Source organism: Dermacentor variabilis, chromosome 3 (genome assembly GCF_050947875.1).
Source record: "Dermacentor variabilis isolate Ectoservices chromosome 3, ASM5094787v1, whole genome shotgun sequence".
Taxonomy (NCBI): Eukaryota; Metazoa; Arthropoda; class Arachnida; order Ixodida; family Ixodidae; genus Dermacentor; species Dermacentor variabilis.
The window spans coordinates 19,118,729-19,145,339 of NC_134570.1; the positions used below are offsets into that span (position 1 = coordinate 19,118,729).

At 45.5% G+C, this 26,611-nt stretch overlaps 1 protein-coding gene across 2 annotated transcripts in view; it reads right to left on the reverse strand.

Annotated features, from left to right (window-relative positions):
* Rrp6 (exosome component Rrp6) overlaps window positions 1-26,611 on the reverse strand; it is a 113,716-nt gene that overhangs the window by 36,857 nt on the left and 50,248 nt on the right. For both annotated transcript variants that reach the window (XM_075684382.1, XM_075684381.1), the window contains exons 5-8: window positions 26,378-26,559; window positions 15,804-15,879; window positions 8,638-8,751; window positions 3,742-3,885 (exon numbers count right to left, since the gene is read on the reverse strand). In XM_075684382.1, coding sequence (XP_075540497.1) covers window positions 3,742-3,885; window positions 8,638-8,751; window positions 15,804-15,879; window positions 26,378-26,559 — 516 coding nt within the window. The remainder of the gene's footprint in view (window positions 1-3,741; window positions 3,886-8,637; window positions 8,752-15,803; window positions 15,880-26,377; window positions 26,560-26,611) is intronic.

The following is a 26,611-nucleotide window of genomic DNA, read 5'->3' on the forward strand; positions in this document are numbered from 1 at the left end:
GTTGCCACCAAATATCAAGGTTTCCTTCCATTTAAAATGCGATGTCTCTCACAGCTAAGTACTAAGAGAATGTTAAGTGTTTAGAGGAGCATCAAACATAACTTTGTGTGTTGAGCTAGCAGCCATTCTTTTTAAGCAACATTTATGGACAGACACAGCCCATATATGCATCGCAGGAACAGTAGACCCCTTCAGCGCTACATAGCTTGCGATATTCAAGTCGCAAATTTTCTCGATTCACGCGGTTTTGAAGAAGAAACTGCAGTTCAGGCATGGCAGCAGAAATATTCCTCTGTAACTACAGCTCGAGCCGCCAATACCCCAAGCATGCACGAAGGGAACGCGCGCGCACGGCAGCCGAGCGAGCCGTAGCGAGCGGCGTCCTGGCCGTGACGTCACTCGCGAGAGGGCGCCAGTCCAAATTTTCGCCGCTAATAGCATATGCATCTCCTCTCTTCTACCCTTGTAGCTGCGCATGGCTGTCCATATGTGGGCCACGCACTGTATCTTGGAGGTAATCTTTGGCAAGAGCAAAGACCGAGCTGAGATGGCTGGTGCCTTAATACACATTTTGTACACGCGCATCTAGTGTTGGTGATTGTGTAATTGCAAGTTTCAAAGGCACGGCCGAGTGTTCTTGGTCATCGAGCGATGTTTGCCTAGGCATGTGTGACACCAATAAAACTACGACCCTCACTTCGTGTAGTTGTCATTTTGCTATCGCCATCAATGCTCCGCTAATGTAGCAAAACGGCGACCTTCTTTTTTTTTCGGGATGAACATCCTTATCTTTTTGCACTTTTGTTTTTAATTTGACGGTGCCATCTGATGACGGCTGTGGCACTAAGTGCTGTCAGCCACGGTTTTCACAACTTACGGTGCCGCACAGTGCAACAAGTTAATCTCAGATGCCGTGAGTCACACCGATGCATTGCTCTCAGCACGATCTGCACCGCATGCGCTGATGCTCATAACCACCGACCTTCTTGGGACTTGTTTGCAAGTGATTACTGACAAGATACTATCCACTAGGAAGGTTCTGGGAATTTGTGACATGATTTTTACTGTTAATACTTAAAAATTTTGAATTAACGAAATTCACAATTTAACAAAGTTTTTCACTGCAAGTACAACTTCGTTATATCAGTGTTCTACTGTATCAGCATGTAACAATACATGCTTATAGCAAATATTGAATATAATAAAGGATATTTTTGCGTTGGATGTGGCTTTGTTATTATGAGGTTCAGCTGTAATAAATTTCATAACTGCTAAAAGCACTCTCCAGTTACTCGTAACACCATATGGTTGCAGTATGCATTACAGTGTTTCATAAAATCAATGCTGCCCAAATACATGCCCCTGCAAAAGCTCCCTCCGAGTAACAGACACCAATGTCAAAGGCTATGCTTGCGCCAGAAGCGATTGCAGGAGCCGGAAACATGTCATGCCTGTCATGTTTTTGTACGCCACCTGTTACAATAGGCTGCATTGAGTTCATGATGCTGATCAGGTGGCTGATCCTGAGAAGCATTTGCCACACCTTTTCCTTCAAGCAGCGTCAGCACATGCAAATACTTGGTGAGAATGTGCATGATTTTTGTTTTCTGTCAGACACTGCTGATTGGATTATCAATGTCAGCTCTCAGCTCTCAGAAGTCCATGCCTCACTCAAGTACTAACACTGTCCCTGTTAGCACATATGGAACACGGCCATAATGGTCAACCTAAACAGCCCAACAGTGCATATTTTTTACTACACCTACATTCATCTTAACAAAGATTGAATAAGTGCTTATGTAAGAATACCAGACAATGTTACACAGAATCTGCAAGGCCAAGTATCATTGTTAAAATAAAAAGAGGCATGATGCACAGTTTTCTATGGGAGTGTTGCTAAGGGAATAGAAAATACATGTCATTGACAATTTGGTTTCACTGAGGGACATTCACTTGTTGAAGGTTTGACAGTAGTCAGATCTAGCACTCAAATATTTAACAAGGCTACTACAAACAAGCCCACTCATAACAAATGTGTCAGTTCTCTGAAATGTCATTAATGCAATGGTTGATTATATCTAGCCTTAGTGACAAAGAACACACAGAAAGCAAAGATTATGTATGCAGTTAAACTACATTCAGTAGCCTAGTAGGTTAATTCTTGGGAAATGGTAATGAGCACAAAATAAGATGTGTACCCAAGATAAACGTTAAGTCTGTGTGCTACTTACTGCTAATTACCATTTACTCGTAGCAACGCCAGATGCAATGAGTCACCTTTTTATTATTCAAACAACCGATTAAGGGCAGCTCACTTCAGTACTTCACAGATTATTCAAAACTTTCACACATGCCTTTGCAAGCCTACCGTGGTTTGAAGGGGAAAGTGTGATCACTTCACCCTGCATTGGCAGTGTGAGCAGCAGAAACACACAATTCACAAACACAACGGCAAGCATCATCGCATAGTGCTGTAGTTATCTTTCAGCTCACAAATAGGCAAAAAGTGCTCACAGATCTCGTGCTATTAAGGTCACACATCATGTCACACTTGTAGTTTATACAGTCAAACCTTGATATAACAACTTTGTATTTGCAGCGTAAACTTAATTAAATTGAGAATTTTGTCAAGGCTGAGCACGGCTGGTGACAGCAAACAGACAACTACATGAAGCAAGGTTCGTAGTTTTATCAGTGTCATGCACATTCAGGAAAACATGAACAGATCTCACTCTACCATGAACTCGCTGTTGCAACTCGAGCTAATGTTTTGCACCGTGTCTAAGAAACTTGTGATTACGACAGCACCAAGCGTAGATGCGCCAAAACCCAATGCACATCAAGGCACCAACTGTCTCGGCTCGACCCTTGCACTTGTTGCAGAGATTACCTCCGAGATGTGGCATGTGGCCTGTGTATGTATGTGCGCGAGGAGGTGACGCGCTCTAGGAGGGGAGGGCAGATGGGCGTGCGTTCCTGCCCCGCCCCTTTACCCACATTCTTGATCATGCTACCACACATCCACTCACTCCTCACCCTCCTTGCACAGAAGGAATTGTCAGCTCTTATGTTTGTCCGAGCCCGAGCTGCCATGCCCCCTGCAGCCACAAGTTGTTTATCAATGCAACGAATGATGCTGCAGTGCAAGAAAACTTTTCATGCGGAAGGACACTTGAAATAACTTTTGCCTTGGATGGGATTTTTATAGCTTTTTGCTAGATTTACTAGCCATACATGCTCCAAGTAGATGCTTGAAATGGCTGAAGGCTTTGTTAAACTGAAACTGTGTCACTAAATTACTTTGTCAAGTTGCAAAAAAAAAAAAATATGCATGGTTTTCAATAGAACTAAGATCAAGAAATGAAAATAGTTAATTACGTCATAAATTGCATTAAATTGTGGTTCGTTATATCGAGGTTTGACTGCAGTATGTTCCACATTCACCACCATGGCCATGAGCTTAAGTTTTTTTAAAGCAGATGTACGTTAACTTATTTTTTGTGGTGTAAGGGGCCCCACATTAGGAAACTTTAGGCTGCATATATGTTGTTGAGATTTTCTCTTTCTTGTAGCAAGTCAACATGAATTGTCTGTTGTATCATCTCAATAGGTCTAGGGTCTCATATTTGTAATTTAATTGAAATCTGGCCATTATGCCAATGTAAACAATATATCAAGCTCAAATGAATTGCATGTGCTGCCTGGGGGTACAAACATTTCAGTTCAACACATGAAGCTAACCTTGATGATCTTGGGGTTGGCAAAAACTTCGTTGAGCATTTGCAATTCATGACGCAGAGTCAATGTATCCACGATGTAGTCCTGGGAGCGACTTGAGATCTGCATCAGGCATGTGAAGCCTTGGAAGCTCCGGTATGAATGATGCTGAAAGTTTTTCATGCCAAGGAGAAAAGAAAAAAATAATAAGATAATGTGCTTTGGGTACAGATTCTCAAAAATGTGCTAACACTGTCAAGAAAGCTTTATCATTATGGGCACTAACCCTCAACATCAACAAGACTTACAGAAATGTAACACAACAAACAAGTGCCAAGAAATGCAGGAAAGGGCATGTTTATTTTAACTGCCAATACCTTTGACATTGGAAGCAAACTTTTCCTTCCCTCTCAAGCACAAGGATAAAAAATATTCACAGCAGTAAAATCTGGGGACTTATTTTGCTTGACCAAAGCTGCTCCAGCACCCTACCTGTGCAAATTATCACAGAATGCACATCACCTAGTAGTAGAATCTCGTTAACAAGTTTTGAAAAAAAAAAAAACATGAGAAAAATCGCACTAACCTCGTAAAAGTACGACCTAAAGTAACTAAAAAAATTTGACAAACTTGACTATTGTTGATATCTATGTAACGCAAAGCTTCACATGGATCATTGCAGCACGAGACGCGTTTTGTCATTTTCCTTATCATGTTTTTTTAAGAGGCTGATGGGAAACCGAAGCGAAATTGAGCTGGTGCTCAATACCGGGCGCTGCCGAAACGAAACGTGATTGCACCGCCTGCACCAAGAATCGGTGGCACATTTGGATTATCGCCTACTAAAAGCGTGCAGTACACTACCAACGGAACTAAGCACCATGCGCTGCAAAACAAACAGATAGGTGAAGATGCTTATCGCAATAGGTTTGGTAGCAATAGCTGTGAATGCAGCGTGCGACGACTGGGGCGGAGATTTGCTGCTACTGGAATAAGAAAGTCTGCGCGCCGTCGTTTTCAAGTGAGACGGGCGGCTATATACTGTTCATGATCGCGCGCCCCTCCTGCCTTTTCTTGTTCACATGGGATCTAGTGGCTGGAAAACGCATATGATCACAGTCTGCAGCAGGGAACAGCAGCTCGGTTTGTTTATTGCCTATTTAAAGCATGCGCTACGCTTTCGAGGCACCATGTGCTGTGAAACAGATAAGCAAAGATGCTTATTGCGATAGGATTGGCAGTGATAGCTGTGATTGCCGCATGCGACAACCCTGGAGATTTGCTGGTACCGAAATGAGAAACTGGGTACGCGCCAGCATTTTCATGTGAGACGGACGGGTGATATTGCAGTGAAGCTGCCGTGGCGGGCACCTATATACTGTTTTCGATCGCGCACACCTTGCGCATTTTCTTGCTTACATGAGATCTAGCAGCCGGAAAATGTATCATACGATTGCAGTTTGGCAATGTACTGAACATTGGTGCTGAAAAATCTTGTTTTCCAAGAGCATATGAACCAGTCAAAAATGAGTGTAACTGTATCGGGTCATTCTTTGTGTTCTCAATTGCGAACGTTGGCACCGGGAAAACGTACGTAACAGGAACGTTTCAATGAGGTGCTACTGTATTCCCTTTGTAATAATGAACAACATTTTATTTTTTTATTCCAACTCAAGATTAAAAAACTCAATGAAGATGTACAGTTTACTCAAACAAATTTTTACGCCACTGCAAAACTAGCATCAAGCAAAAGTTTACCGTACTAACACACGTTTGCACACCATGGTGAAGACACAAAGTTGTTGGTATACATCTGCAAAAAATTGCCCTGTCCAGGAAATTGAAGACATCAGCAGGCTGTTTGCACAAAAGCGATAAGCAATGAAAGAGCTGTGCTAGTCACAGTGAAGCGTGCAAGAGCTTTCGCCCATCAGACTACTGTACTGCGATCTGATAATGCTGTCTAAATGAATTTCCTGGTGTGCTTTCTATATTACATCACAGTTGCTATACATTTACTTTGTACTATATGTGTCACCTTCATTATAGACTGTACAAAAAAAAAAATCTTTATTCATATAAAATACGTATTATAAACACTTATCGCACTTCGATAATACTTCTCATTACAACTGCACAGCCTACTCTTTTATCCTCACTTTCATCAGACAATGCATTGCCGGAGAGGCCCACCCAGAGGTACCCATCTGTGCAGTAGAGAGCGTTCAGTATTCTGTACTTCATTAAAGGCATTTACGACTTAAGTCCGTCAACGTAACTAGTTGGCGTGACTCATAAAACAGGTACATAATCCAGTTACTGCGCTCGTGTTTGTTTCCATTCTTGTCCCATCCTCGTGCAGTCCACCTACAAGTTAACATGCACCAACAAGCCCAGCTAAAAACCCTTCTTCAGGTGATCCAGTGCCTACTGGCCTGAGGTCCGCATCGCAGTGCTGTGATGCTCTAAATCAGAGCGCACTACATGATGCACACAAATAATGTGTGCTCAGTACCGTAAATACTGGAAAGGTACCTTAAATAAGAATAGCAATGTGGGCTAGTTGGTTTAAGTCCGTGGTGCAAAATTTCTGGAGCACAAAAGCACTTAAGTATGGTGAGAAAGGTCAAAGAAAGGACGAAGAAAGAAGGATTGCAAGAGGACGAAGGTGTTTGTCCTCTTGCAATCCTTCTTCCTTCTTTTGACCTTTCTTTCCATATTTAAGTGTTATGCGCTGCAGAAATTTTGCACCAAGGCACTCTAAGTAGCTCGCATTTGCAGTAAACGAAAGGAAGGTGCAAGGAGAAGCCTTGCAGAGAAAAGGTGCAGGGAGAAGCCAATGCTTCTCCTTGCATCACATTGCAACATCCTGCATATAACACTTATATACATACAATGACATGCGAAGCGCAGCACGACCATTAAAATCAAGCTCACAGTTTTAACAATAGGTATTATATCGGATATAACAATGAGCAGTCAATGCATCTATACTATGCTAAATAAACTAGCTACAATGCTCACATGCCGTGTTACCGGTTATAACAAGTAAATCTGGCTACTGGGCGTGTACACCAAAAGAGAAAAAGAATGCAATATTCTTAAAATAATTTTTTAAAAAAGTGCGAGTCACCACATTTGCCTGCATGCCACACACTTTTGCCACACCCGCCTTTGTGACGCACACCCCACATGGCATGCCTTCATTGTATCGCCCTTTGCACTGCGAGGGACACACACCCCTCTCCCGTTTCCCTTCCACCACTCCGACAACAGCGCAGTCAACTTGTGCATCAGAGGTGGAAAAAAGACAGGGGAGGGGTGCAGGAGGTTCGCGATGCGTAGGGCGATGCAACGAAGGCATGCTAAGTGAGGTGGGCAACATATTAAACTGCACGGTTTTACGTGCCAAAACCATGATCTGATTATGTGGCACGCCACAGTGGGGGGTCTCCGGATTAATATTGGTGACCTGGGGTTCTTTAATGTGCACCCAATGCACAGTACACAGGCATTTTTGCATTTTGCCCATGCTGAAATGTGGCCGCAGTGGCCGTAATTTGATCCCGCAACTTCGACTTGGCAGTGCAACGCCAAAGCCACTATGCCACCGCGGCGGGTAGGGCGCATGGTGCAAAGGCAGGTATGGAGAAGGTGTGGAGCATGCAGACAGATGCGGTAGCTGGCATTCTTTTTCTCCTAGATTTTGCAGCCCTTTCCTTTTTTCAGCATAGACACACAGTAGCCAGGTTTAATTGTAACAGCCAATAATGCAGCATGAGAAAATTTAAGTAAGCAGTTTATTTTATCAGAAAATAAAAAAACTGCACACACACACACACAAACAAAAGCTGATGGTGTGGCAGCTGCTCATCGTTACATCTGAGTATTGTTAAAATCAACAATGCTGTAAATGGGCTCAACCGTACTTCATTCTCTCTAATTAAAATCTTTGGATGTTTGTCCTCTGCTTTTTCTTTGCAACCCGGTTATAACAATCATTGGTTATAACACCAGGATTTTCTTGGCACATAAATATTGTTATAAGTGGGTTCAACTGTACTCTTTCTGAACAGCGATCGCCATCACATTTGCTGCAGTACCTCAACTTGCACTGTAAAATGCAGAGATCATTGGTGCTTTATGTAAGCATAGATCACCAAGTCCTATTTAATTTCTGGGAAGGCTCCTTTCTCAGAATGTCGGAAATTTTTTTTCTTCCTGCTGTACACAAAAAGTGATTTCTTCAGTCACTCCAAACTGCTGCAGTGTGGCACTGTTGCCGATAGCTCCGGCTGCCGTAATTGGTCTCCGCATGTTGCCCCTGTGGTACTGCCATCAAGTAGCTCAGCAACGAAAAAACGGAACAATGATTCGGGTGGTGACTGGCATGGTATGAGGTATGCAAGCCTTGACAAACGTTTCAACACCCTCCAGCGGGGCACAGAACTTCATGGTTTCAGTTTTCTGCTTCCATAGGAGCACTGGATGTTAATGGCCTGCTGCTTTTCACTATGTTTCAAAACTAAAAGCACGACTAGGCGCACAGAACAAAGTGCAATGTTTTGGGACTAAAATATACAGTGCATTTTCTTTAAACTGAACTTCAAGGGACCAGGGAAATCTGTTCCATTTATCAGAAGTTCCATTTACTAAGAGACATTGCAGAGAGCATTTCATGAATACAAAGCCAAACAATCATGAGGATGGCGTTCCATTTAAGTGGCAGTTCCTTTTAAGTCATTTCTGTTTATCGGGATTCCACTGTAATAGGAGACTAAGATGATGCATGTCAGATTTTAGAAAGATTAAAAGAACTTGTTATATGCAGTGTTTTACATCACATAGCTGGCCCCAAAGCAATAATGTGTGAGCTTATGCTGAAAGTGACAGCTTGGCATGCTAATTGTGCATGCTTACCTCTAAGTCCACAGCGATCTCGGTTTCCTTCGACAGTACCATGCACATGTCCTTTAGTTGATCGACTGTCTCCACAATGGTGCAAGGTGTCTCCTCAAGAGGTGGGGGAAGTCTCTGAAAAGTTCAGAGAGATATACATTAAAAATGCAGCCCTGTGCTGGATAACACGGATGCTTGCAAAAAGGCTAGGTCCATTGTATGGCTGATGCCTAGACAACCACATGGCTATTCCTTATCTGCATTTATTGTCCTAGAAAAAATGAAAACCAACAGAGCTTCTATGCACAAACACGGAGGCCTAACCGAGTAAGTTTTTCCGTTTTGTGTTGTGCTCTACCCTCTATTCGTCTTGTTTTCCATTCATTTGTGTAGTGGAACTTACACAGATATGAAAGACCATCCAGCTTCTCCAGAAGCCTCAAGCCTAGTTGAAGCATTAAAGGAACTTAAGTTGTACGCAGATACACTAAAGCCACATATACCACATCTCTCCCACAACTAAGAGCAATTGTCAATTACTAGTTGTAGCCAGGCCTAAATATATTCATTGAGTGGCTGAATGACTGACAGACTATTAAGCGCAAGTAAACAAGCATGAGAAGGAGCCATGGTAAATAAGCAAATCAAGTTAGTGCTATCGACACCAGAATTGTTCAGGCAAAGTACACATTACAGGGACTCAACACTATACAGCTAAGATGGATTCAATGTCTCAGTGAGCACAGTATTGTACTACATTTGTCTTTAATCAACACTTTTTATAGCTCCTTGTTTTAAGTGCCATGGTAGTCACAGTTTCATACATTTAACTTAACCCCTTAAAGGGCCCCTGAAACAGTTCGGTCAAATTTTGTAGATGCGTAGGGTACAGTTCAAGTTAATCATTCGCACCACGATTTGTGTGAAGCGTCTCATATTAAGAGAGCTACGGACGATTACAAGTTACCCTCCTCCACAGCCATAAATTTTCTCCTCAACTCGTTCGACGAGTGATCGGGGCTAAGCGCCGCCTTCACTGGCTCTGCGTCATGATGGCATGTCATGTTGTCTACTACCGGTTCTCTTGGACCGAGCGCACGAAGCCTCTCCAAACTCTCCGCCAGCTGCTTGGCAGTCAACCTTAAACAGTAGTTTCGTTTTAAGAGTAGTAAAGTCAAATCCCCGACTCAGCGGCCATTGAACATAATGTGTTTTGTATCCGCATAAACCGTACCAGCTTATTGCACACGAATCGGTTAAAACGTAGCGTTTCCACTTTCGTCGCACAAACACGCCGGTGCGTCGTCTCCATCGGGCGGCCCAGCAGAACAACAAGCCTCGGAGATCAGAACAACGGCCTCCAAGCGCCGTGCGCGTTTGCGCGTGAAGCCACATCAACATCAATATCATTTCGACGCCGTGCCAGAGAGCCAGGCCCTGAACACTCTGAAGTTCAACAAATGGCCACAGAGGGTGAAAAAATCAACCGTGCGGCACTGCTAAAGAAACAGGCATAGTACACCAATCAAAAATGTTTCCCATTGAGCGCATTATCTCCCGCTAGAAGCGCCGTAGTAAGTGCAGTTTTAACCTACAAACTTTCTTTAACAATAACTGAAGTGTTTTTATTACATGACAAAGAGTACAAAATTATCATTCCTAATTTACATTGTACTCTTTATTACCAACTTTGTTGTTTTTTGCCATTTTAAATGCAATATAGCACTCAGCATCATCCACCTCCCACGTGATCTCTGGCCTGGATTTAAAATTTTTACCAGTATGTTCGCGTGCATGGCAGGTACGGGGATTCCTTGGTTCATACATCGGTTGGTTATATTGTGCTAACACCAGTTTACTGCGCTTCGATATCTCACATTATTTAACTTGGGGTGTAAGCCCGAAAGCTAGGTTTCAGTCGTGAGCCATGTGTAACACGTCTGCATCGAAATGGGTGCTGAATCCTGCTGCAACTCGGGACGGCAATACGGTGAGTGGTTTAGCATCGCTGCTTCAATCGTTATGTAATAAATTCGTTTTGTTAACTTACAGGCGGGGGCAAGTTAACGAACTAGATGCTGCATTACATATGGGCAGTCAGGACCCTCCGTTGCTGTTTCCGAAATAAACTTTCAGTTGCGAGGTCATCGTGATACACACATTCATGAAAGACAAAGCTATATCGGAACGTGCGTCACATTTTTCATCTCGTTGTAGCCATAGCTATGGGTGACTGAGTAGCCTTATCAATACATATATATTTTTTTGAGTCTGCCGGCAACTTCTTTCGTCCACAGAACCGAATAACCCTTTAATAAACTGAAGCTAAGGTACTGATTTTAATGTATTAAACAGCTGCAGGCATGATAATTCACTCATATTTTGTACCTGTTGGTTCCAAACGTTCTTGCTGTTCAGTTTGGTTTACCTCAGGACATTGATTTTTGCAGTAGTGAAGCGGTGCATCATGTTCATGCAGAAAAAGAATGCATTATTTCTAATAGCTTCATGTCTTTCATCTATTTGCTTGTGAAACCGGCAGTGTGATCTCTTCTAGTGTATAAACGAGCGCACAAATGTTGTCATCTGTGATCTTAATAATACTTTAGCTGTTGACATGCATTGTAGTTAGGCAGACATCAATTTTACAAAGAATAACAATATTTATTTACCATGCTGCTTAAGCACCCTAGGACAAACAGTGTACATTTGCATGTGTTCTGTAGTCACAAACCATTACAATGTATATGTGACACCTTTTTGCATTTTGTACTGCAAAATTGTGCTTATTCAATTTCTGATGCAGTCAAAATTTCTGTTCTAGACATGCAGTAGTGAGGACGGCACCAGCATAAAGCAACACATTCCATGCACTAAACAGAAGCTGCTGCATGCTACAACAAGGTCATTGTGTGGACTTTGGCTGCTACTACAAGGTAAACAACACCTGGTTCAGAAATAAATACGCTTGATATATGCTGTCTTGGCTTGCTAGTCTTGAGATACATGTCATTTGTTCATAGCAGACGATATGAACGTTTGTTTGTGTTTACAGTTCAGCATAATTGTTTCGAACATAAAAGAAAACACTACATGAGTTTGGGTAATCTCTGCTGTATCTCATGTGTCACTGTCCTGCCCCAGCAGAGTCTGCGCCAAGTACATCTTGGTCATCACGGGAGCGCCCATCTACACCAACAGGAAGGGGCTGGAGACGAATTCGCAAGGCTTTACATCACGAACAAAGCAATTCCAGAATTATTTGGATGAGATATCAAGTCTACGGACGACTGAGTCAAGAGTGAAAAGAGCCTCCGCCATCATTCTACCAGCACGGATATTGGCCGAGTCATCCAGGTACCTCAGCAACAAAAATTCTGTGTCTTCAGATGTACCTGCAACCTCTGAACAAGCACAGATGACGCTGGCCAAAAGAGTTCCATCAGCTTGCCCTTAGTGAGCTTCCTGGTCTTGCCAAATTCCATTTGTGCCAAGTATAATTTTTTTTAAATGAATGCAAGTTTTATCATCCCACATTCTTATTAGAAATAATTCCTCTTCCTCATCCCATTAAAGGTCAACCGATTCTTTGCTCATACTTAATACCAGTCACTGTCTAGAAGCATAACATATCTGTAGCAGTATCTTCTAGTGTACGTTGCAATACGCAATTCCTCTCCTGAAATAGTTGATGCGGCATTGGCGTGTGTCTTGCATTAAACTTTACACTGTGTGCTATGTAGCATTTAATTTTTCTTCATGTTTTTGGCTTTCAGTGCTTGCAAGGTAGAGTGGTTTCTTTCTTGAATGCAAGCTTTCTCATTCCCATATTTAATTCCTAGTCTCATTCAGGATCGCTATTCTTACTCGACAGCCTGTGTTTTTACACAAGCTACATTGAAGTGATTGATTGCAGAATCTGGTTTCGCTGCTGACCGACTTGGTACTTGTCACCGTGATATGTTTCTCGTATGTGGGAGCCTTGTCAGTTGCATTGGGGAAACAGTCTCTTGAGGCAAGCCCCTGCTCCTACAGTCCGCACAGTGACATAGACTGCGAATTTACACGCACCATGCTTGGTGCTCCCCATTCCAACCTTTCCTGTTGCTGCCATGTGCAAATTTTGCTTGCGGCCTTCCTCACCCATGATTTGGCGTCAATGAAGACTCTCATACATGATTACATGGTTCTAAATGTATGAAGTTGATATCCACATGTGTGGAAAGGCCTGCAAAAGTGGCTGGAAAATAGTGATGCCCAAAAAACCGACCATGCCCATATTTAGAGAATGTGGGGCACCAAGTGTGAGTTACACATTAGTGGAATGCGAAAGAACAAAAATAAAAGTGCAGGTTGGAAAGGAGGTAACGCTAAAATGCCGGGCACTCCATGTCGCTGAGAGGACGTCCCTCTGCGAGTGTTCATTATTGCTAATAGCAATAAACGTTATTACCGTTCACGCCACTGGTTGCCTTATTCGTTCGAACCCGGCGTAGCCGCAATTCCCGTGCTACAGGTTGGGAGTACCACGAAGCGACTGCGTGGGGCTAGATCCGGAGCTTGCCTTCAGCCCTAGCCACACGCAGAGTGGAACCCCCACAACGTGCAGGTAAAAAAGGAGGTAACGCTAGAATGCCGGGTAGTTCATATCACTGTGTTGGCTATGGCAGCAGGTGCCTGCGTCACCCTATTGATTCGCAGTGCAAGTCACGGCGACTGTCAATGCAAACACGTGGGGCACTGTCCAATCTGCTTGCGCTGCTGGTTGTCACTCGTTACTAGACCGCCACGTGCGACGTAGGCAAGCACTGTGCCTGAAGCCATATAGCTGAATGTGCTGTAAACGACCTGTAGTGCGTGAATGCCCACTGTTGTCATGTGGATCTTAGCCAATGTGCAGTGTATTGTCTCTATCTTAAGCAGTGACTGAATGCCAAGTCTCATTTGATAATGGTCGCCGTGTTATGCTTCTTGGATGTGGCGACCTGGTCAGCTGCATGGGCAACAGTCTCTAGAGGTAACCATCTGCTCCTGCAGTCCACACAGAGACAAAGATTCCCAATTTATATGCACCGTAATTGGTGCTCTCCCCATTCGAGCTTTCCTGCAGCAGCCACAGGCAAATTATGCTTGTATGCCATCGTCAGCCGTGATGTGGCGTGAACGGAGACCAGCACACGTGATTACATGGTTCGAAGTCTATGAAGTTGATAGCCACATGAGTGGAAAGGCTTGCAAAAGTGGCTGCAAAATGGTGATGCCCATATTGATAATGTGGGGCACCAAGTATGAGTTACACATTAGCGGCCCTCCAAAGAACAAAAAGAAACGTGCAGGTTGGAAAGGAGGTAACGCTAAAATGCCAGGTAGTTCATGTCGCTGTGTTGGCTGCGGCAGCAGATGCCTTGCGTCACCCGATTGCTTCACAATGCAAGTTACGGCGACTGTCGATGCAAACAGGTGGGGCACTGGCCAATTTGCTTGCGCTGCTGATTGACGCCTGTTACCAGACCGCCATGTGCGACAACGAAAGTGAGCAATTTACGAGGTCGCGTTAATGGTTTCAGCGCATCTCGACATGCAAATTTTATTTCTGCTCTTGTACAAGAAGGTGCACTGCTTTTCTTCTGCCAATAAAGTCGCACGTCCTGTTCACTCACTTGTGGCTTGTTTGTATGGGCGTCAGTAGAGTCTCTTTAGCCTCCTGGCAAATAAAACGCGGCAGCTGAGGCATGCCGCAAAGCCAGCGAGGCGAGAACGACGCATACCCAACGTACGCCACCGGTAAAAAGCGGTCATATTGGATATTGCACTAAAAAAAATGCATTTCCGCTTCCTGTTTAAGTAGCGCCATCTGTCAGGACCCCCTGCTAAGTTCCATGCGCTGCCGCTTCTTATTTTCGTACCACTATGGAAGGTACAGTTTCCCTTCTCTAAAGTTGGTTCATTATTCTATGAGAGGGCGTTGTGGTATCGTGCAAGCAAGGACTCGCGTCATGCCGAAGCTCGGATAAAAAAGACGCCGGATGCTCAGCATCGAAGAAAAATTAGAGATCGTCCGTGCTATCGAACGTTACACGAAGAAGTCGGCGCTGGCACGCAACAGGGATCTGCTGTTGACTACAGTGCGTGGCATTTTGAATGCGAAGAAGTTGCCCGGCAGTGCTGCTGCGACCGCGAAGAGGTGTGAGGTGTCGGCTATGAGGTTCAACTTTTCGCCATCGTTGCCTCTGTTGTTGCCAAAGTGTCGACTAGCAACCGTGATGAGGACGACATGGAAAGCAACAGCACGGGCGATTCAGGCCCGATAGTGGCAGAAGCTGCGCGTTACTTCAGCCTCATTAATGCAATCGTCGCAACGAGAACAGGGGTGCGATGACGTAACTATTCCAAGCGAAAAGTATTCCGAACTCCGGTGCCTGGCAATGAAAAAGGCACCCCGGGAGTTCTGCAGCACTACCGCATGCGTGCATGGAGAATACGTAACGCCAACGAGGAATCTGCCATGCGAGTGTTTGCTGAGAAGAGGGGGCTGGCTGAAAAGCTGGCACGCAGCTTCAGTAAGTTTGAGGCCGCTGCCGTCGTGCTAGGCCGCCGCGGCATCAAACAAAAATAACACTTTTTGTTGCGCGCAGTGAATAAATACTCCCTTTTTTTTTCCCCTTTCTTCGCACTCTCTCTGAATTCCGTTTTCGACAGGTAAGTGGGCGATTTCATGCTATTTCAGTTCAACAGTACAACCGTTTAGCACATACTTTTACTGAGCTCCAGCCAACTACAGTTTAACGAGGTTTCACTGTACATCAAATTCGTCAGGTACTCATGTGCTTGACCAAGCTTTGCTTTCCATTCACGTAGCATGAGTTGCCATCTGCTTTCACTTTTTCTATGTGTGACATACCGCTGATTTCTTTATTGTGATAGAGCACTACATGCGGCAACAGTATGTTTCTGTCTGCTGTGCATATAATATGATATGAAAAATAAAGAAGTATTAAGGAACTTGAGTGCTGGAGAGATTCAAATGCTCTATTAGTACTGGTAGTCTTAATTAAGTAGGTGGCCTTAACAATGTGAGGCCTTAAAAATTTGTGAAAAAAAAAGTAAATGTGAAGGTCCGTAAGTGGCAAGCCAGACCTCATATTTAAAACATCAAAAGTGTAACATGTGAAAGAGGCTCTCCTCACCTCTTCAGTGGGTGCCTGCAGCTGTGCAGGTGATGGCTCAAAGTGCTCAATCTCCCACTCATAAGGGTGGCCATAACTGCAATTAACAAGAGACATACACGGGCCTTTATACAGTTTCACAGGGACGCAAGCATGACCCTATATTACTCACAGATTATATATTGTATGAGCTAGCATTTTAGGCTGTTGGGATAAATCCTTACTCTGCATAAGAGTACAACAGCCAAATAAAATAAACATTATGAATTTTAAAGTCCCATCACAACACACAGGCTATGAAAGATGTCTTAGTCATTGGCTTTCAATTAACTTTGAATACCTGTGGTTTATTTAAGGCAAAAGCCTTTCTAGGTTCATGGTAAAGATTGTGTTAGCAGACCTGACCGCAGGAGTGTCTGCCAAAACGTCATCACGCCATATGAAGACATATTAAAGACAGATTAAAGAATGAAATATGACTGATAATGACAGTTAGTGAATGATAACGTTCTAATAGAGATTGGTAGAGGTTAATAATGACTAGTAATGACTAATAACAACTACTAACGACTTCTAATAACTACGAATGAGTCCGAAATGACCAATAGGTCTAACGATGGCTTGTAATGACCACAAGTGATTAAAAATGACTAGAAATGTCTAGTAATGAGCAGTAATGACTACGAAATGACCAATATGTCTAACAACAGCTTGTAGTGACCCCAATTGATTACAAGTGACTAAAATGCTTACTAGTAAGCAGTAATGACTAATAATGACTGAAATGACTTGTAATGACTATGAAATGACCATATGTCTATCGACAGCTTACAACAACTACAATTGATTCAAAATGACTAAAATGCTTAGTAATGACCAGTAATCACTAGTAAAGACTGAAATAACTTGTAATGACTACTAATGACTACAGAATGACCAATATGTCTAACGACAAATTGCAACAACTACAATTGATTAGAAATAACTAAAGATGCTTAGTAATGACCAGTAATGACTAATAATGATTGAAATGACTTTTAATGACTACTAATGACTATGATATGACCAACACGTCTAACGATGGCTTGTAATGACAACTGATTACAAATGACTAAAAATGCTTAATAGTGAGCAGTAATGCCAAAAAGAAAGAAGAGAAAGAGGCAAAATAATAAGAGGAGGAGGAGCAGGCTTTCACCATTCACCTCTTACGGGAGATCTCAAGAGACCCTGTAATTTATCAGGCGAAGCTTGTATTGCCTCACTTGTGTCGGAGTCGGTGTTGCCATACAAAAAAACTCAAGCCACACGAAAATGAAAATCGCTTGTCAGGCTGCGAATTTCAACCACCGACCTCCAGGTAGCGAGACCACCAAGCTAACTGGTTCAGCCACTGTTGGTTCATCATATGCGCCCTTAAGGTGGGGTTTTATATGCATGAAGAAGTAGATGCAGCGCAAGGCGCGAGACAATCACTGGCGCCCCCTCCCTCCTGGAGGCAGGAAAGGGTGTGATCGCATGTTCACTCGCCTGACGCCTGCCGTTTCCTGCCAGTTCAGGCCTGGCAGTCAGCTGGGGAGGTCGCGTTTGGTTCGTTGTGTCAAAGAGAAGGCCGCGTTGAAGGAACGGCAGCAGGAGCGGGCCGCGCGTCATGCATTCGGCCGAAGAACAGGTGGCGTTTCATGAACGCCACCAGGAACTCGCTAGAGAAAGGGCTCGTCGTCGGCGTGCCGACCTCACCGTGAGGGAGCACGAAGCTGACGTGTTACGACAATGAAGAACCGCAGATCCCAAGCTTCGCGTGCACCTCTGTTCCCGGTAGGGGACGGGTTATATTTAATGTATCCCTAATCTAAGTAGTACAGAGCATTTTTACATTCCATTTAAGTTGAATGTGGCTGCCATGGCTGGGAGTCAAACCTGTGACCTCATGCTCAACCGCAAATTTCAGTGGCCACTGTGCCATCATGGCGGGTAGTCTTTTAATGGCCCATAGACCCCACATAACACCTTCCATACCACGCTGTTATCCAGAATGAATTCTGACCAAAAATAGCTACATTATCTTTGAAGGCCCCAGTTGCCAACATGTTTTGTTTCCTTCATCAGAATAAACCTGCTCCTGCTAGTGCTGCCCCACAAATTGTGTGATGCCATCTACAAGAAGCACGACAAAGCACTAAGACAAAATGAGCTACTCCATGACATTGCTAGGAAATAAAAACATCATCGACAAGCTAAGCCGGTCCCTGGTCATTTCTACAAGAAACGTGTGGACAAACCAACTCTTCCATGGCAGGGAAAGAGTTAAGCCTGTACAAGCAGCAAGAGACAGACAGACACCGCACAACTCAGCAGATACCCATCCCTTTTTGTTATGCCAGTTATCTGTACTACTTATCCTGTGTTTGTGTTCTAGAAGGAAGGTGTTCAAGCAATGAGGCTGCACTCATGCATTGCACCCAATTTTTTGTCATAGTATAAGAAAGCTTCTAATCTGATGTGGTTACCTAGATCAAAATTTCAGCTTGCCATAAAATTCGGAGCAAGCACCCCCTCCCGTGCAAGTGGTTATGCCCACTGCAGGGTTATCAGCCTGGTTATGCCCACTGCAGGGCAAAGGCCTCTCCCATACTTCTCCAACTACCCCGGTCATGTGCTAATTGTGGCCATGTTGTCCCTGCAAACTTCTTAATTTCATCCGCCCACCTAACTTTCTGCCGCCTCGTGCCACCCAACGTTACTAGACTAGCTTCAGTTGTAAAACACCCCGCCCGCGCGCTTACAGCCGCTGTCGCCACTTCTGTGACAGCCGCCAGATGGCAACGCTGTTCCATCGGGCCCCACTGCAGACACCTCGTCACAGCCTTGAGCTCGTGCGGACGGGCAGTTTGCGCGTGTTTCATGCTCGCTGGTGTTCTCCCTTGTCCGCATTAGTGATACCACAGAAAGCGGTATCCACCTACAGCAATAATATTTATAGCGCCAGTTCATTCATACCGAAAGAAGTGTAAACTGCACGAAAGGAAGAAATGCATACAGCAAAGCACAGAAGCTGCGTTTCTAAATGTCGTGTGTTTCTTCCTGTCGTCTTAACATTTCACGCAGTTTAGGCTCACGAGCCTGAATATCTGGCCAAAGTGCGTGCTTGTAGGATGATCTTCAGCACCACCGAAGCTTCTCACCACGCCAAAGAAGCGCTACAAAAAGAAAGATGAGGTCAGCCTTTGTACACACAAGCCACAAAAAAGAAAGAAAGTCGGATTTTTTATTCCGTGATGATGCTTAATCAGCGAAGCTGAAACGTGCGGCCCTTGTGTTTATCGCTGGGTTAATCCCTAGGGTTCATTAAAGTATTTCTCAGTTATGAGGTTACACACACAATCGGCTGCGATGGAGAAAACGACGTCACTGACGGGTCACTGGCAGTATGCCCGCAGTCCGCAGTTATCGCTTGCGTTCGATGTCTCGAGTTTGCTCGGCAGCGTGGTTAGCAGCCTTCGCCTGTGATTCGCTGCTTGTGATTCTTCGAAATTAAATTTCTTCAAAATTAAATCTTTCCGTTACATAAGACCATGAGTGGCTCATACTCCCTTAAGCAATAGCTCATACCCCGTAAACGCTGTCTCCCCATTACGACGACAGAAGTGAAATTCTACGCTGGAAAGATGAACAGCCACGCAGCCAGCTGCGGAAGACGACGACGAATGCGGGAGCAGTGGCACGAGCGCGTGCCGTTGATTTCGCAGAGAGTTCGCGGTCGGCACGAGGAATCATTCTATTTCACACCGAGCGAAGCGTCGCATTGCTGGGAGCACAGAAAAAGTGGTGCGCCGAACTGTCGACATCGTTCCGATAGCGGCCTATGCAGCCAGGTACACAGCACGTCGGCATCGTCTGCTGATATTCTTAAGTAACTCGGCGAAGGCTACAGTTCCACGGATGACATGCTTGCTGAAATTCGCCGTCAACAACGAACCACAGAATACACCAACCCTGCACCGCGTGCTTAGTCCGGCCCGGCCCCGTAGCCGGCTAGTGAGGAAGTGAAGCCGGGCGCGACTGCAGCGCCACGAAGGCGCGGGCGGGTGGCGGTTCTGCGCAACGGCGCCAAGTTTTAAAACTGAAGCTAGTCTAGTAACGTTGCTGCTACCCTTCCCTTCTCTTGGAATCCAGTCCATAACCCTTAATGACCATCGGTTATCTTCCCTCCTCATTACATGTCATGCCCATACCTATTTCTTTTTCTTGATTTCAACTAAGATGTCATTAACTCGCGTTTGTTCCCTCACCCAATCTGCTCTTTTCTTATCCCTTAACGTTGCACCCATCATTCTTCTTTCCATAGCTCGTTGCGTCATGCTCAATTTGAGTAGAACCCTTTTCGCAAGCCTCCAGGTTTCTGCCCCGTATGTGAGTACTGGTAAGACACAGCTGTTATACACTTTTCTCTTGAGGGATAATAGCAACCTGCTGTTCATGATCTCAGAATGACTGCCAAATGCACCCCAGCCCATTCTTATTCTTCTGATTATTTCCGCCTCATGATCTGGATCCGCTGCCCTAAGTAGATGTATTCCCTTACCACTTCCAGTGCCTCGCTACCTATTGTAAATTTCTGTTCTCTTCCGAGACTGTTAAACATTACTTTAGTTTTCTGCAAATTAATTTTTAGACCCACTCTTCTGCTTTGCCTCTCGAGGTCAGTGAGCATGCATTGCAATTGGTCCGCTGAGTTACTAAGCAAGGCAATATCATCAGCGAATCGCAAGTTACTAAGGTATTCTCCGTTAGCTCTTATCTCCAATTCATCCCAATTCAGGTCTCTGAATACCTTCTGTAAACACGCTGCATTCCGAGATAGCGCCTCCTAAACACTTTGCCAGTAATTTTGACATGCTTGAAGGGGTGGGGGGGAGGCTTGTTTGGAATTTTACGGTAGGCTACATGCCTCAGTTAAAGCTTTTTAACCTGTTTCAGGGCATGCATTTTCTATCATACTCATTCGGTATCATGACACTCGCAGATGGCAAAAGAACATGATCGCTTTCATAAAATGGCGAGCTCGTGTATGGAAAGGAAAGAATGAGCACTACCTTACTGCTTTCACCGTTAAAAAAAGAAAAGCAACACAAACCTTTCATAAATAAGAGAGAGAGTTGAAATGACCATTCATTCAGAACGTTAATAAAGCTTTTTATAAATAATAATAAATTATTAAGTATCATACACAAAGGGCAAATCACAATATAATATGGCAAAGAGGTGCGTACATGGATTCGGAAAGCACATATTTCATGGTGTGTTGCATGTGTGATTACCGTATATACTCGTGTAAAGCCCAGAATTTTTTTTTTTTTTTTTTTACAATCTTGGCTGAGTGTGGTCCTTACACGAATCAGGCCGACGATGGCCCGCTAAAGGTTCGTACTGTTTCCGCAACTTTAGCACAGTGTAAACTGCATAAGGCTGCAGTAAACAACCTCAGATGCGGCCCATCGTCCCCGATCAGTGCTGACGGAAACAGAGCTCTCTCTTCTAGAGGCAAAATGCCACCAATCTGACTGAAAAGACTGCCAGCATAACCGAGACGATGCGCCACACAAAGAAATAATGGTGTGGTGGTGCCAGCCTGAGCGGCAGCAAGAGCACTAACTTCGCTTTCTGGTGGGTCGTATTGAAACTTTTTCCAAAATATTGCCCTCCAAAGTGGGGGTGAAGCTCTTACACGAAGGTGGCCTTTACATGAGTATGTCATCAGACTTCTTTATGTCCACTGCAGGACAAAGGCCTCTCCCTGCGATTTCCAATTACCCCTGTCCTGCGCCAACTGTTCCTAACTAGCGCCTGTGAATTTCTTAATTTCATCACCTTACTTAGTCTTCTGCCGTCCTCGACTGCACTTCCCTTCTCTTGACACCCATTCTGTAATCCTAAAGGCCCACCAGTTATCTAACCTACTCATTACATGACCTGCCAAGTTCCATTTCTTTCTCTTAATGTCAATTAGAATATCAGCTATCCCCGTTTGCTCTCTGAACCATACCTCTCTCTTCCTTTCTCTTAAAGGGATACTAAAGACAAATCCTAAGTCGACATGGACTGTTTGAATACCATTCCAGAAAACTCGCAACACGGGTTTCTTGCCAAGAAGAGATTTAGTTTACGAGAAAATTGCATCTGAAGGGTTCGAATACCTTTTTCGAAATCCACATCTCCCACCTACCAACCGGGGAAGTGGTGACGTTGCATACGCCATCACCGCCCCTTGCTGCCGTCGGCGAGTAAAACGGCGCCCAACAGACGGAGGCACCGAGCCAGGACAGAGCGGCGGATTAGTCGTTGCAGCTTCTTTTTACTCAAGTGGCGCAGACTGTTCGGGCATCCCTCGACTTCACATGGAAGTTGAATTCTCTGCTACTTGCAGTTTGTGCGAGTTTCACCAGCGAGCAAAACCAGTGCAGCACTACACGATAACTACTGGAACGCGAAAGCCTAGGCGGCTCAGAGTGGAGCGAAAATGAAACCTTTCGATCACCTGCGTCATTGTCGAGAGAAATTTCAATGAGTTCTTTTTTCTAGAAGTGAAACAGAACTGGACAAGTAGCATTTTATTTCATATTGTAATACAAAACAAGGATGTTTTGTGGAATGAGTGGCTGAGTACATAGTAGTAAGGGAATTTAACTGAGGAGTGCTTTTGTCATCGGGCAAGTACTTGAATGTATCGGGTGAGTCTCTAATCAAGTCTTGCATTTACCTCAATTTCTTGATTATTAAGGCTCTGTTCGCGTTAATGTTGATGTCTTAGAGATTCTCGAGCACTAATCTATCACTTTAGCTTGACTTAATATGTGTCTTCAGTGTCTCTTTAACGTTACGCCTAACATTCTTCATTCCATTGCTTTTTGTGCAGTTCTTAACTTGTTTTCGAGTTTCTTTGTCAGTCTCCAAGCTTCTACCCCATAGGTTAGCACTGGTAGAATGCATTGATTGTACACATTTCTTTTGAATGATGATGGGAAGCTTCCAGTCAGGATCTAACAATGTCTGCCGAATGTGCGCCAACCCATTTTTATTCTTCTGTGCAGATGTGGACACAGTACACTGTTTCCACATATCCGCTATCTTTCTTGGCTGTCCAATGTAAATAGTATGACCTTTGGTCCTAACGAGTACTTTTCCTCCCCCAAAAATTACGAAAAGAAATCACACTCAAAGACAATTTTTACTTCTTTACTGAAACTAATAGGAATTGAAATGCACCATGTGTATATTATACTGCGAAGATTAACAAGCCCTACTAGCACAAGAAAACAGGACACATTTTTTCCCAAAGCAATTCAGAAGGTCAATGTTAGAATCCCACTTGAATTGAGCAAGAAGTGGTTTATTCCAATGCATTCTGAACAATAAACACAGGTGGCATAACACAGGTGGTAATAACGTGGTATAACACAGGTGGTAGGTGGTAATAAACACAGCTGCAAGTACCCAACTCTCTTTCTCTGAACTGAATTAGCATTTTGCAAACTGTGTGGGGATGCGCGACTCTCGCGCATCCCCTGATATGTTTTTCCCGCATGGCGCGTCTCCTGTAATCCGGCTTCGCCGCGAGGCCTGCGTGATACCTGCGACGGTCGATGTGGTTGGGGCGCAGTGCGAGAGATGGCGCGAGTGTTGCGCTGCTAACGCCGCCTCACGGCAGGGTTACTTGGGGGCGCAGGGGAGGACAGGGTGGCTCTTCCCCGGCGGGTCGGCGAACAGCGTGGACATCCCGCGCGCCGCCGACCCATGCTTCTGCGAGACCGCCTCGCGTGGCCGCCTCGGAACGCGCCACCGTCCGCGTGACCGTACACGCGAATGACCAGGATCCAGCATGGGGCGAACATATTCGCTCGCTTTCCGGTCGCGGTGAGTCGGACTTCTCGATTTGTCGCGCGCCCATCGGCATGTTTTGTGGATAGCAACTCGGCTAGCAGGCATTGATCTATGAAAGGTGCAATAAATGCCCTTGTGATTGTGTGCACTACTGTGTTGTCGTTCCTTTGTCCCAAGAGCACGGGTGAGAGACCCCACTTCTGGCTGCCCAACGTGGGGCTCTTGGGACATCGGACGATAGATTTAACAGTTTGCTTCGTTCGAGACCTTTGTTTGAACCGAAGCGTAGGCCTAGCGTGAATTTTGATCGCTAGCGTCGGCGGCGTGCTTTCTTGAGCGAGGTGATGGTGGCTGTAGTGTGTTTGAACATGTCAACATGCTAAGCCTTTTCGCAAGTGTTTTTTTTAATGACATTCGTCAGTACGAGAGCCACGTGGTCTGCATCCTGGGAGAGCGAGGCTGAGCGCCCGTGGAGCAGTGGCAAGCCTGAAGCGAGTGAGTACGGAAGCCTCGTGGGTGGTCCGAATTTCTTATGTAAATAGCTTCTTCTATCTCATTGACTCGGATGAAGTCGCGGCTCTGGGAGCCGGGTGGCCGCGGGCCACGGGTGCCACTACGGGCTGACTGGTATTGCGGCCTGGCACCGGGCGAACCGACACCGTCTGGGACGGTGGGCGCCGTCAACTCAGATGCTGTGTGCAGCGAGCGGAGTAGGACCACCTCACAGAGCTGACGTCTCCTCGCGGCTGCCTGTTCTACGCTCATTTTGGGGTGTTGTTTTTGGATGCCGGTTGTTGTCAGGGTAGCGACGCTTTAGGCCTAAGGCTTTACGAAGCTGTCTGTCGCACGTGGAGGGACACAACCTGGTGGACCGTGGCGTTGAGGTGTTGCAATTTGCTTCCCTCATTCTGTTTAGCCTCGCGCGAATTGAAATTACTCGTTCGACTCAAGGAAGCGAGCTTGGTTCACATGAACTTAGCATCTGAGTAGCTGCCCGATCTTTGCTAGCCGAGTTGAACATCGTACCACGTGGGCGATGCGCATGCAGAATTCCTCTCCCTTGCACTACTTTAGTGTTTGCCGAGTGTGTTGAGTTTACGCAGCGTGATTGGAGTCACCCCTGGTTTGCCGTCACCTGCACATCGTCTGCGCTGCTGCTCCGGACTACGATCGAGCCACCCCGGGCGATGGTGATGCTGTGGCCAGTTCGGCGCGGCGACTTCGGCGGCCTCCTGTATCCAGCTCACAACCCTCGGCGGCGGACAAAAGAGCTGGCGGTCACCGACAGCTACGGCGGCTCTTGCCAGCAGGGCGCGTCGGCGCGAGCGACGCTTGCTCGTACCGACTACTGCATCGTCGTCTCCGGAGTCCTGGCCTGGGATCGTGCCGCCGAGTCTGCAAAGCTGCTGCTGTGACCGGCGGACGCCCGCGGTGTGCCCAAGGACAATGTCGGCTCGCATGCTATGGACAGCGTGGATATTTCCTTGGCGCGGCCACTGTTTAATGTTCTACCTCGTTCGCGAAGCACGCGTTGATGTTAGACCGCGGGACATGTCTCGCCGGAATATGTGGTGATTTAAAGTTGGGGGGATGTGGGTATGCGCGACTCTCGCGCGTCCCCTGATATGTTTTTCCCGCATGGCGCGTCTCCTGTAATCCGGCTTCGCCGCGAGGCCTGCGTGATGCCCGCGGCGGTCGATGTGGTTGGGGCGCAGTGCGAGAGATGGCGCGAGTGTTGCGCTGCTAACGCCGCCTCACGGCAGGGTTACTTGGGGGCGCAGGGGAGGACAGGGTGGCTCTTCCCCGGCGGGTCGGCGAACAGCGTGGACATCCTGCGCGCCGCCGACCCATGCTTCTGCGAGACCGCCTCGCGTGGCCGCCTCGGAACGCGCCACCGTCCGCGTGACCGTACACGCGAATGACCAGGCGTTGGGATCCAGCATGGGGCGAACATATTCGCTCGCTTTCCGGTCGCGGTGAGTCGGACTTCTAGATTTGTCGCGCGCCCATCGGCATGTTTTGTGGATAGCAACTCGGCTAGCAGGCATTGATCTATGAAAGGTGCAATAAATGTCCTTGTGATTGTGTGCACTACTGTGTTGTCGTTCCTTTGTCCCAAGAGCACGGGTGAGAGACCCCACAACTGTCATGACCGAATTGTGCTTCAACCTCTATTTCTATCTTAAAAACATCAGAAAAGTAGACAAAGCACTTACTGCTGCTTTGTCTTCCCTGAAACTATGCAACAAGACTTTTGTTTCTTAGTCCCCAATGTTGAATAAAACATGTTGCATGTGCTTCGACTTGTCTGTCCAAACTTTGTAGCCAAAGGTAGCTGACCTTGTCTTTACAGCAGCTTGCTTATCTGAAGCATATGGTGGCAGTTAATTTTTTTTTTCATTCTTTTTCTGGATTAACTAGGCAAGCAAGGATGCCAAGTGCTTCAGTGAGCAATGTAAACCAAAACATGTGTTTTTGTAAAATTTGAGTGAAAACAGATAACAAGAGAATTTGGTCTTGTTAATTGACCAGCTTGAACTCTGAACAGTGGCGCACAGGAAGGAGGCAGGACACACGTGGCACTGTGCTGCTCAATAGTAAAGAAAACAAAGAAGCAGTAAGTGAAATTCAAGTTGTTCCAAGTAAAAACACAGGTCCCCCTTCTCTGCTTACTGCATCTTGCACAACTAAGTGAACAGCTGTTAGTGACTTACCATTCCTGTCCATCAGCTGTGCGCTCAGGCAACAGGGCAAGGGGCTTCAGAGAGTGCGGCTTGTCTCGAAGGATGGGAACAAAAGGGGTGTTGCTGTTGTCCACCTTTTCCCGAAAAGTGAGCTGCGGCCGTGTCACATTCTTAGCCGCCAGCAGGTGGAACTTTGCTGCCCGGGAACGGTCCTGTAACAGCACATACAGCTGTCCTTGTGCAACAGAGCCCCACGAGCCGACA